This window comes from Cornus florida, unplaced genomic scaffold (genome assembly GCF_030987335.1).
Source record: "Cornus florida cultivar Cherokee Brave unplaced genomic scaffold, ASM3098733v1 CherokeeBrave_3.0.0_Hap2_Chr06, whole genome shotgun sequence".
Classification (NCBI taxonomy): Eukaryota; Viridiplantae; Streptophyta; class Magnoliopsida; order Cornales; family Cornaceae; genus Cornus; species Cornus florida.
The window spans coordinates 71,460,778-71,474,228 of record NW_026775576.1 but is presented as its reverse complement, the minus strand read 5'-3'; the positions used below and the strand labels follow the sequence as shown (position 1 = coordinate 71,474,228).

The 13,451-nt window shown below is 35.4% G+C and overlaps 1 protein-coding gene across 2 annotated transcripts; it reads right to left on the bottom strand.

Annotated features, from left to right (window-relative positions):
• Positions 1 to 656: 656 nt before the first annotated feature.
• LOC132311972 (protein TONNEAU 1a-like) lies at positions 657 to 12,445 on the bottom strand. Of its 2 annotated transcripts, XR_009483146.1 has the most exons (9): positions 12,212 to 12,445; positions 10,746 to 10,878; positions 8,070 to 8,158; positions 7,816 to 7,938; positions 5,676 to 5,809; positions 5,521 to 5,546; positions 5,284 to 5,440; positions 3,781 to 3,970; positions 657 to 946 (listed from the first exon to the last, which is right to left on the bottom strand). XR_009483146.1 is itself a non-coding variant. In XM_059810159.1 (8 exons), exons 1-8 carry the CDS (start codon positions 12,296 to 12,298, stop codon positions 895 to 897), a joined length of 801 nt encoding a protein of 266 aa, XP_059666142.1. In that variant the 5' UTR covers positions 12,299 to 12,444; the 3' UTR covers positions 657 to 894. The 2 variants fall into 2 exon arrangements, 1 of the variants encoding a protein (XP_059666142.1); XM_059810159.1 differs by lacking the exon at positions 3,781 to 3,970 and having other exon boundaries at positions 12,212 to 12,444.
• Between the last annotated feature and the right edge of the window lie 1,006 nt (positions 12,446 to 13,451).

Sequence of the window (13,451 nt, the reverse complement as noted above, 5' to 3'; positions counted from 1 at the left end):
TTTAATTGATTCTTTAAAAAATGACAAAATTATATCCTAGGAGAAAGTATACAATAACACATACGTAGTAATGTATCATTGATTGTGATGCGAAACAGCATTTTAAAAACAGTTGTGTTATTTACTTCCTAAATAATATAAATAAGCACAATGGAGCACAAAAGTTGTACGAAATTATGAATATCATTTTAATAATTACATTCAATACCGTATTTATTAACTTCTTGTTTTCAACAATAAAATCAAAGGATTTCGATGGGGGCAGATTTGAAATTGGATGCCAATTCAATGCTCCCAAACATTGCTTCAATAAAATATAAAATATAAAATAAATGATATTTGGCAAGTTTTGTTTAAAATTCACAATTTTCTTGCAAAAAAAAATCCAACGTACTCAAGCACACATACCTCCACTGAGGCTCGAACCCTTGATCTCTTTAAGAAGTAGGGTTTGATACTGCTAGACCACTGGCCTAATAATAAATCCAACGTTTTCCAACAATTCACAAAAAAAAAAAAAAAAAATACTATTTCATTTCTGTATCCCCAAGGGAGGTATTTTCTTTTCCATCCTCTTTTGGTGCGGCAAGAATGGACTAAAAACACCTTCAACCCTCAAATCACGCCACATTTTACCCATATGCAAAGAGTGATCATAGCAATAACCAGTCAGTCCCCAGAGCTTTAAACATCTTGGGAAAAGCGAAATCAATTGAAATTTCGTAAAGGGTCAACGAAAGAAAGCTCATACAAACCACTAAAACACAAATGCACGATGTGTATAAAAACCTCGCATAATATCTCCTATCCTGATTTGATGACATAACTCATTCATGGATGGTGAATAAAATACACAACAAATTACATATCCAGTGATTAGAAGGTACCATTCAGTTACATATGATCTTCCCTGCCGTCTTCCTCGGTGATTACGTCCCCTGGATGCCTGCAACCAAAATTCAGCAAGTTTTAGGTCAGCCACTAATATAGATTATTGGTCAATACAAAATGCAGTTGGATCGACTCCAATGATGGCAGCAGTTAAAGAAACGAAAAGTAAACTACGGTGTCAGTCATTGGTAATATGAAGAGATTATACAATAAGAGTGTAACAAAAACATAGTCTGATGCTGTCATAGATGAACCACTTTTAGCAAAAAGGTTCCGGCCATGCACATTTCGTTTTACGTACTTCATCATTCAAAGTAGAACATACTTGAATGAAGAATCACTAAGCTGCCAGTTTTATACCCCAAACAACCCCTTGGCAGGCTGAAGAAAAAAAAAGTGGATGAAGAGGGAAAAGATACACGTCAGGACACAGATTATAGGCACAATTAACTGCAAGCATTTCAAATGAAGTACAATTAAGTTCGCTCAGGTTGTGAAGACAATGGGAGAAATTTAGGAGAGAAGATGTAAAAACTGGTGAGAGGTTCCTTAGGAAAAAGCAAGAATACACCTACAGGTGTTGGTCCCACTTATACAGCTGGAAGGGGAACACTCTCGTCAGTTCTAACCTTTAACAGTTGTCTGCACAAAGTGGGGCCTCTCAAACTCCAACCAGCATCAGCCCCAAGCCTTTACCAATAGACCCTGAAGCGAAAGCACCACCATTGACTACACCTGAGATAACAGACTGCTAAAGTTCCCCAAAATGAACCACCTAAAGAAAATAATAGAACATTCCCACTACCTACCTACCACTCTCCTCCTATAAATACACGAGCTCACCAATTCAAAGGACTTGAGCTACCCTGGAGTGTTGCGAGTGTGGGTGAAAATGGTTAAAACATTCAACTACTTTTTTGGGACAATATACATCAAATCATATAAAGTTCTTTACGTTCTTCTTTGAAGCATATTATTGTCAATCACCTTTCAAAGAGATTGAGTAAGCCAACGCTTTAACTCCGGGATGTATCATAGAAGTTAGTCTCCTTGACAAAGTGAATTCAGAGAAGAACCAGAGCCACAAATGATTTACAAGAAAACAATTGTAGGTTCAAGAGACTGGATGATTGATCCTAAAGACAAAAAAATCCAACCATGACAAGATGAGGCAAACTGAAGATTTAAGTAATGAGCTTCAAAAGGCTAGATGAGACGTAAATTCGGGACTCATTATCTCAAAGCACTTCATATCAAAATGTGCCAGAAATACTGTTTCACAGTCAAAATTACTTCTGCTAGAAACCATATTACCAATTCTTAAGCCCCCTAAATTGTATAACAAAATGAAGTTAGTCTCCCGAAGTTTCTCAATCCACTTTGCAACCTTTAGAAGGTATTATGGACGGACATAGAATAGACTGGAACATTACCAATGGAGGATGAAATTCAGGCCCTGGAGACATATAGCTGTTTTTCCTAGTTGTAAAAAGTTTGACAACTTTCCATGCTATCACGCGCCAGTCTGAGGAATAGGGAATTACCCAGCATATTAATGGTCTTAAAGCAGAAAGCTAGAGCTTGTACTACAGATTGGACAGTCATAATTCATATGAAAAGCCATAATTAACCTTGTTTCCAAAAGCAAGTTATACGAAATACCCATCCACGTGTCAAATTCTTTCTCAAAATCAAGCCTATCATGGCTGGAGCTTGATTGCCTTTCCATTGCCATCAACTCTTTTATTTCATCTTCTTGTCATTATCAACAACCTATATTCATGGATCTCTCTCTCTCGGTCTCTCCAATTGGAAAACAAATCAAGACCATGCAGGAACAGGGTTGGAGGGGTTAATCAAGATCCAGGATGCGATTCACGATGGAAGCCCATCACAGGGATGAAATTATGGTTCTTCCAAGCAGGGCTGGGTCTAGATAGGTTGGTTCCATCTCATACCCCAGTTTCCATCCCAAGGCTTAAATAAGATCCTTCTTGCTGCATTCTATGGTCAATCAGAAGTCAGAACAATTTACATTTGCTTAATTTTTATCCTTTTTGACGATCAGAATGTGAATGGCATCAGAAATAACCTCAACTGTAAAAGACAACTTGCTCTCACCAAACTTATTGAGCACTCGATAAATCAAATGAGCCTCCTCCTTTAAATAAATAATAATAATAATAGCTCAATTATTTACTGCACAATACACTAAAGTTTCTAATATACCTTGCTACCTGCTATTCTTCCCCAAAATCCAAGTAATACAATAATTAATTTAGGTTTGAATTTAGTGAACTAACACATATGGATTATGTGTATAAAGGAGGAATAACAATCATTCTTAGTCTTGGAATTACATGCTGGGGGAATTGCTGGTCATTTTGGTAGAGATAAGACAGTTTCCTTAGTAGAGAATAGATTTTATTGGCCATCTTTAAAGGGTGATGTTGCTAGAATCGTTTCCCAATGTCGCACATGTCAGTTTGCTAAAGCTAGGAAGAGGAGCACTGGATTCTACATCCCTTTGCCTGTCCCGCACACACCGTGGAAAGATCTTAGCATGGATTTTGTCCTAGTATTGCCTAAGACCACTAGAGGACATGATTCTATTCCAGCTGTTGTGGATATGTTTTCTAAGATGGCACACGTTACTCCTTGTAGCAAAATAACGGATGCCTCGCACATTGCTAAGTAGTTCTTTAGAGAAATTGTTAAGACTCCATGGATTACCCACTTCCATTGTGTCTAATAGGGACGTCAAGTTTGTGAGTTATTTTTGTAAGATATTTTGGAAACTTTTTGGGACTAATTTGAAATTCTAGTCTGCTTTTCACCCCCCAACTGATAGTCAGACCAAGGTTGTTAATAAAAGTATAGGAGACTTACATAGGTGTCTAGAAGGAGAACGCCCGGCTATATGGGATTCATTGTTACTGACAGCTGAGTTTGCGTATAACTTCAGTCAATAGGCCTACTGGTAAGAGCCCTTTTGAGATTGTCCTTGGTTTTTCCCCTCGCCAGCCTGTTGCCTTATTCCTTTACCACCTGAATCCTGCCCTTCTGAGTCCGCTGATTCCTACGCCCAGCACATCCATGATGTTCATGCCAATGTAAGACGGAAAATTGATTTTAAGTAATGAAAACTATAAAATTGCTGCTAATGCTCATCTTAGGAATCCAAAATTCAATGAAGGAGATTATGTTATGGTTTGGGTACGCCCAGAGCGTTATCCTAAAACTCCTTCAAGAAATTGCATGCCCGTGCCACTAGACCATTTCATATCATTTGTAAGTTGGGACATAATGCTTATTTACTCGACTTACCATCTAATATGGGTATTAGTTCGGTTTTCAATGTAGAGGACTTGTTTCCTTATCGAGGCGCCTTTGAGCCTCTCACTTTTCCAGCAGTTACAATCGGAGGTGGAGATGCATCTTCATCAGCACCAGTGCCAGTTCTTCCACTGATTCAGCCACAGATTACCAATCGGATTACAGACATACCTGACCATCATATTATTGCTTCTCCTTAGGGTGGTTATCAGCGACATCTCATCCGTTGGAGTGATCGTCCAGATACATATGACACATAGATCACAGAGGATGAGTTTCGCCGCATTGACACGGACCTTTTGGAGCAGTATTACGAGCTTCACTCTCTGGAGGAGAGTTCTTCTCAGTCGGGGAGAAGCGCGGTCTACGCACTTATTATAGGTGACCAGAATTGATACATTGTGAAAGACACATTTTCAAGATTATTGAATATTGATTTTCTTCTCCCTCTACTTCTCTCTCTTTCTCTCTCTCATTCTCTCATCTGTCCTACATCACTGTGCCATCAGGACTAGACACTTAAGTATCCTTGACGTTTAGGATTTGATTTTAGTATGAATATTTTAAACTCACTTCAAAATAAAATGTTAAGGAATCAGGAAAAAGTGACTGCAAAACAGCAGGATCTTGGTTTCCATGGAAGAACGGCACCCTAATAGTCTGATTGTTTCAATGAAGAACACAAGTAGAAAAGAGAACAAGAAAAAAAGTGTATCCACAGAATTGGACAATGATGGTAAAAGATTGTATGCTACTATAATTAATAAAATGAATGATATTTAATTAAAAAATTGGCCTGCATAGCCTGTTTATTTTGCCAATAGTGAGCTTCCAATCGCACTGAAGTCAAATAATTTCCTCTGACGATGTCTCAATTTTTTTCAGATTTCAAACATGATTGTGAGATTTTCCAATGTCATTTTCTAATTTACCTTTTTAGTAGATTTTCTAATTTACCTTTTACTAGATTTTCTAATTTAACCTTTCCATATTTACTTTTTACAATAACTAAATGAGAACTGAAATAAAATTCTGTTTCAGGGTTTAGAAACAAACCGCCAAGAAGTGGTCAGATTCCAAGCTTTTCTATCCAACTGAAGATTTTCCAAGGCAGCTGAAGTATGATTTACATCATCTGGAAGCTCATCACTGTCATATCTCCGGTTGTAATCATCTTTTCTATAGCCCGATACGGAGGTCCCCGCTCTCCTATCTGAATGCTATAAAGAATCAGATTAAAAAAAACATAATACAGATGATATAGAGAGAAAATTAAATGGGTTTAGTACTTACCAGAGGCTTGGGAGACAGGACCCGGCCTATTATAAGCAAGCCCACAAACAAAAACACATCAGTGAGTGGAAAAAAACACACAGACATATACATATACATATATATATATATATATATATATAGAGAGAGAGAGAGAGAGAGAGTTGGCCAAGCACCTTCCTAGTGGAGGTAATCCTCCAGCAATAGATGATGAAGAAGGTCTCCGAGTGTTCCGGAATTCCAAATTGGACAAAGACTCCATTTCGGGAGTGGTCACTCTCCTTCCAGTGCCCCTTGCTTGTGATAAGTTCTATATGAACATGAATAATTATTACAAAGCCAAACTAAAAAAAAAAAAAATTACAGAACATCATGGAATAGGAATGGAGTTCACATATCTAAATCAACAAAAAGGTTTGCATATTTGAGAAGGGAAAAAAAGAAAAGAAAAAAGGTACTCAAATAAATCCAACTGGAATAAAATACTGGTTATTATCATGCTCACACACAATTTAAACAAACGAGGGAAATCATCATTGTAGGAGAAAATCATATGCTCCAAACAAAAAAAAATAGCATGTATGTGTGTAATCAAAACAAAGAGAAAAAACTGTTTACACCACTGAACTAGATAAAGATTTATAATATTTCTCTCCCTAAACCAAAAAAAATAATAATAATAATAATAATAACCTAGAGTTGGCAGCACAAGTCTTTCTTCAGCAGTCAAATAAATTTAGGGCCTGATAACTGATCACTGATATGTCTTAAATTTAGTGTTTCTTTTGTCCCAACTCACCCATCGTTTTGGTTTACTGATTTTACAGACATGTTGGGCCATAAAGTAAACGCAATTTTCCTTTTAATTTAATATGTATTCAACAACCACAAGCAAAAACAAACATTTTCCTTTTTGTGGGGAAAAATAAAGAGAAACACACACCAAGAGAAACCTTCCAAACATATAGATTGGGTAAGAGAATCAATGTCACTGTATAAGCCATTACAACCGATGTCTTATAAATGTTATGGGAGTGGCAACTTGCAGGTGGCCAACAAGTCAGAGTTGCACCCACTTTAACAGGGTAAATTTTGCAGGTGTGGTGGTGTTGCCCGAGTGGTAAAGGGTCAGGCCTTAAGTGCTCCCCACCCTATGCTCCTAGGTTCGAATCCCCTTCCCCTATCCCCACTAATAGGGAATATATTGGAAATATAATTAACACATCTTTTGCAATAAAAACACACATGCATATTATGTTTGAAAACAAGAAAATTGGAAATTACAAAACAAATTTGGCAGACATAAGCTATCCAAAAAAATCACAAACACTTGTATATATCATTCGAAACTAGGAAACTGTGTAGTCTTTCTCAAAATAAGAAATTTGCTAACAAAAGAGTAGGCAAAGTTTGCAATGATTTAGTAGGACAATGTGTTTCAAAACTTTCAACATATAACTTTTAGGACCTCATTAAAATTCCATAATAACAACATTTCAAACTTTTAACTTCCAGAGTTTTAGGACCAATGTAATGATTCCGTAATAACAATAAAACTGCAACCTTATGCATTTTCAAATAAAAGCCCATATATCAAATAATTTGGCCAGCAAAAAGAACACATTTAGAAGCATCATCTTGTTCTGCAACTTGAACTACGAACCTTCTCTTCAGAGTAAAATCAATCTATGGAATGCAAAATTGTAGCTTGTTTCAGAGCACTGCTAATACTTTCCCTTGTTGAATTCCCTCAAGAGTTATCACCAGCATGACCCATGTACAGTGTGTAAAACACTAAATGTATGTCGTAGATATAAGGAATCAAAAAGTATCCAAGTTTACAATATCTAAGTGTTTCTAGAGATGGGTTCACCCTTCCGTTGACCAGTTAAATAACAAATTGAAGGAGTTGCTTTTCGATCTTTAAATGTGAATGAACTTCTCGTACTCTTTCATAAGAACATTGATTGCTCTCCCCTAAGACACACCACATACAACAATGTGAAGCCACTCTCCATTGTCAAACATTGACATAGTAGACCAGAAAGAAAGTTACACCTCTGACTAGTCAATGTTTATCAGGTACTAAAACACGGCAGACACAACTAGCTTACCCAAATGTATATTTATTAAATAAAAAAAGTGGCATCACGTTAATCACCCTTGCTTTCACAAATGTCTAGCTGGGCCCAATCAAATTAGCAAATAAATTGGCCTTGAAGCATAAATATATTAATGTCGTGTAGACATAATGTTGCCATACAATTTATGAGTTTAGTACAAAAGTTGACATCCAGATTAGATTAAAAATCAAACCTCATATTTTAAGAATCCTTCAAGAACATCCAAAATCAAAGGACCACTTTCTCCATTCCTGTTAGGATCATATCCATTCTTGCTACTAAATTCTTTCAACTCAGATTTCCAAAAATCTTTTTGCTGCAGGTGTAAAAAAAAAAAAGGTAACCATTTATAATTCCATTACAATGAAGTAATAGATAAAAGAATAAATTAATGTATGAAGAATACAGATAAAAATAGAAATATTAAAAAAGAATGTACATGATTACCAAATTACACTCTGGCAAATAAACTTTTAATGTGTGGCCCAGTTGCGCCCAATCCAAGTATTCAGATATCAGTGCAGTTAACAACCTTCCTGCATTCAGCACGTGCACATGTAGCCAAAGAAACATAAAGTACATTAGCATAGAAACCATGCAAAATCTTTTACCTCTTCAATGATGTCAGATGTATTACACCTGTACCAAATACATGGTTCTTTGCGACTTTCAAACATACGCATACACAAATACATAATTGGCATCTTGAAGAAGCTAAAGGACATAATCTCATACAAAGCCTCCAACTCCGAGTAGAATGGAATGGAAACTAATAGATATAAAGTTGTAGTAGCTTAGTAGTTATTTCTAAAGATTCGGAATTTTAACTAATTTTAATTCATAACAGCTGGAAACAGAATGTTCTGCTATTGAATAGGGATCAGCTAGAAGGCTCAGAACTTTATCGGCTAGAGGTACTCTAAAAAATTAATAATAATAATAATCTATATTTTGGCAAGAGATACCACTTATGTCAATAATTAGGAGATACCACTCAAATAGGAGTGCAACTCAGGTCAATTGGGTGTCAAACCATGCTCAACCAAAGGTATAAAACCTTCAACCCAAGCTCAATCCATGTTCAAATTGTTTGAGTTCAGATTAGCAAAATCAATCTGAGAGCGGATTGAAAAAGGAAATCTAAACATAAATTACATGAATAAAACTCGCCTGTAAGATTGAAAAGGGAGCTGGAACAACTATGTAGTCGTTAGTGGCTTCTTTCTGTTCACTAGTTTTCAATTTGCCAATAGCTCATTTATAAATCTTCAAAAGTCAACCTTGAATTTAAATCTCACTCTCCTTAAGTTAATGTACAAACATTAAGTCAATCTCTATCACTTTCTAAATTCATTCATAATGTACAAAAAATCTCAGGATCAATTTGGCAAGATTTAAAGTCATCAATAATCTACAAATCTCAGGCTCACTTTAGCTCGTTCATAATGATGTACAATTAGAATTTAAATCTCATGCTCATTTTAGAAAATAATGTGATAGTGATAGGCAATATAAATAGGTAAAGGTGTAAAAACATTTAAATGGCTAGCATCTTAGTCTAATTGTAAACTCTCTGTCCTAAAATATGTTCCCTATTTCCTCTTATGATGTCGGATGTCCAAGAAGGCTAGAATTAGTGTCCCTCTAGAAAAGTAAATGAACAAACATTGAAATTTCTCCAAACTATCCTTGTGAATAGAATAAATCTTAAAATTTTGTAAGGTAAATTTTGGAATCTTAAGAGATGCATACGCTTAATGCGTGTCCTATTTAAAAGGTTGAAATCCCCAAAACTCATATTGGGCTGTAGGAAGTGGTATAATCCAAAGTACAGATAACATAAAACATGACATGCCAGTTTAATTCTAATCCGTCTTCCACTTTTTATTATAGTGTAGTAATAAATTTTTTAAAGTTCTCCTTTTATTGGAAAGTCAAAAGTCTTCAACTAAAGGACAGTGATTTTTTTTTTTTTTGATAAGTCAAAAGGACAGTGATTTAAACCAACCATACTTACTAAGAGCTGTTAATTGCCCAGTTATGAAGCCCTAGAAGATGCAGTTAAAGCTGAGCAATGCTAAAAGAACTTGTTCCTACCCTGATCCGAGCTCAAACATAGCAGGAAATACATTTGCCAAGCTCGAGCAATTTCTTCAGTAAGTTGAACTACTTGGCTTGGGTCAGCTAATCATTAACCAGATATCAAATCAAACTCACCATGGATTTGGAACCAACTAGGTTGGGCTGATTTACATCAAAATTCAAACCCTTTTTAAGGAAGGGCACCCATAATGCCTACAATTCAGCACGATTCGTAAATCTTGTCAGCTATACCTCTACCTACACAAATTACTTACTCTAAAATGAACCGCTACCTTGTCCACTGATCACACGAAAACCTCATGCTAGAATACCAAAGCCTTCTTTGGAATTAGTGGATCAGCCCATGCTTTCTTTAGTTATTTCCTCTAACATTCCCTTATTTACAATGCTATGCAAAATAAGTCCATCATGTTAGAAAGATGTTTAATCATTCCTTTAATCTAACATATCAATAGATTTATATGAAACCGGCACCATAATGTCATTCAGTTGATGTTTAAGGTAGCATGTAAAAGTTAACCATAGAAAACAGTTAAGAAAGTGTTAAATGGAATTCCCTTGAAATATCGTGCCATAAATATATTCCACAGCATTATTGTCAATAAGTTGGTACTAGCTAACAGAATAAATTCTAACTGATACTAATTGGCAAATATCTGACCCAAGGGTAGTCAACCTACCCAAATTAACTGCCCAAGTTGGCTTTGCATTGACCCCTAATAGATGGGCCAGGTTCAAGTTGTTATCTCCCAACACAGTGATAAACATGTTGATATCGCGTTGGGACTATAGGACCTTACCAGAGACAAGGTAAATTCAACCAACTTGCATACTGTTAATGGGTTCCTTGACACTGTGAAGGGTTCAAAGGTAACAATTAAGCATCTTTTGAATGTCTAAGACCAATAAATCACACAAATATGAATCACATATTTCCCAGATAAAAAGTTAACATCCAACAATTTTAATTCTATGAGAAGGAAAAAGGGGAAAGGAGAGAGACTGGATTTAAGGATGAACCTGAAGGAGAAGCATGGAGTTGTTGTGCACGATCATTGCAGCTACCCAATAACGCAGAAGGCAAACCCTCTTCCTTTTCAATTGACCGATCCTCTTCTTCAATTGCCTCAAAAACACTAGATCTTAGTTCAGCCTAGCACGGAATCAAAACATGTCAAAGAGAATCACAAAATTTGACTTTAAAGCACGAGCAATTAAAAGATAAAATGCATGAAAACTCATCTTGCTCCTACAACAGTACCCCAAAGTGACAGAGATAAGGAAATAAGGCCTTTATCTAGCATACACTGCAGATAACCAATTCCAACAACGCAAACACACACACGTGTACTACTCAATGGTGAGTAGCAATATATTTATTCTAAGAGTACTTGTCAAAAAAATATATTTATTCTCTTAGAATGCCAATGGGTTTTACCCTCCCACCACGTGGTAAGGTGAAAGCACCTGGCACTGCTTAGCGCCACACAAAAGGCATATGAATATAAAATCCATAGTTGCAAACAGAGAACAATTAACTGTATTAGAGTTTGAATGAGCATTGTCAAACTGCAGACATTGTTGAGGTAGATGTGTGCTAATATAACAAACATATGAAACGGGTGAAGAAGCATATATTGAAGATAAATTAGAGAAATTTGACTAAGATAGTTTCGTTATGTACAACACAACACAATAACTGCACAAATGATTTAATCCACAATGAGGGTAATGCTATAAAAGGGGGAGGACCAAAATTAGTACAGTTAGGATGGAAAATAAAGATATGATCGCACGTGATTTATCTCAAATTATGATTTATATTCACGAAACATGATTCATTTAACCAACCCCATATAGTTGGATCAAGTTTTCTTGAGTCCGGATAACTAGTTTGTTCAAGGCTCTGTTCAGTCCAAATAGGCAAGTCTAAATGTAACAGCCAGCAACCGTTCTTAGTTTTGCATTTGCTTACCTGTGGTCATGAGGGCAGGCCTTGGTGCAACAGTAACGTTGCTCCATTGTGACCTGAAATCAGTCTCTCCCTATCCAAAGGTAAGGCTGCGTACATTTTACCCTCCCCAGACCCCGGAATGGCTGGAGCTCGTGCACTGGTTAGCTTACCTGTGGTCATGATGATAACCCATAACTTACCACACTACTCTACAAAAAATAGCAGAACCCTGATATCTGAAATGCTCTTAGTGACATTTTACTGTCATTAAGATAAAAATAAATAAATAAATAACTCAATCTTCACTGGAACTGCTGCTCAGCAGCAATAAATCAAATCCATGAAAAGCTTCCTCAATTACTGCATTTTACACACACGCATTTCACCACCCGATCCAGCAATCTTTTGCATCTCGTGCTTACAAAAACATGCATATATAACAGACACAATTATATAAACATATATGTAGCAATTAGTACTAAATTGGAATGGCAATGAGACGATCTACGAAGAGAAAAATGAAGAGATTTACTCGGATCTTAGCGAGGACGCCTTTCTTTTCTAGGGTTCGAGTTACGAGGGTTTTCAGGTCCATCATCTCTCTCGTGTAATCGTCCATCTCCTCTTCTTACTGAGTTCACTCGGCTCGCTCACCCCTCCTTTTCGAGTTTTTTGAGGTTTCAATGTTCGATCCCTTCTGTTTGGTGTGAGAGAGAGATGGTGCCTTGGTAGGCATTAAGGCGAAGGCTTGAGTAATAGTGTAATAATACTAATCTTATAGGGCTGATTTTGAAGATAGTTATTTGAATTGGATAACGTTTAATTAGGATGTATTTTCGAATTTGAATAAAATATATTCAGATTAAATAATTTTTCCCACAAGATTCTAAGACCTAATTTCAATAAATTCCAATTTAGAATAAGAACAAAAAAAATATGTAAGTGACATTCTAAACCTGATTAAAAAATATCAACTAAATTATATTCATTTTATGTTTGGTTACATCTAGATCCGAATGTTAATCACCATAAAAAAATAAAAAAATAAAAATATAATTCTTCTCCACCATCTTTAACACTGATAAATAGTATATCTTTAACACAAACACAACACCCACCGAGCAGATTCATCATATGGAAAAGCCATTATGGAAAGCCATTGATTTTCTATAATAAATATAAAAATGTTATAAGTACAAGATATTGAAGACATAAATATTGTATAATAAATTTAACGTTTAAAACTTAGATGTTTATTAAACAATTTTTCACACTTTTAAATTCAACACATAAAATTTTAGTGTTCAAATTTTAGTATTTTAAATTTTTAGCACTTAATTTTAAATTTTATCAAACATTACCTCAAACTCAATATATTCTTAATCATTATGCTTTTCAACTTTTCATTAATTTTCTCCCCTCTTATTCATTAAAACACTATTGACTTCCAAGATAACATGAATATTACTCCCCTATTCGTCAACTTTATAACAGTAACTACAAAGTCAAATCATTTTTTTTTTATTTTTTCTTTCATAAAATTAATTTCAACTTCTTTTTTCTTTTGGGGACTCAACATTTTTATTTTATAATTTATTGTTAATTTTTTTTTATTGATAGACAAAGGTTGCATGCATAATTTAGATTGGCCATGAAAACAAGTGAAAACAAATGTTGCATATATAGATATATATATACACATAGGATTGTTCACATGTTCACTGGTGTGCAAGGAATTATACACGAATTAAATCATCACCGTTGGATATAAA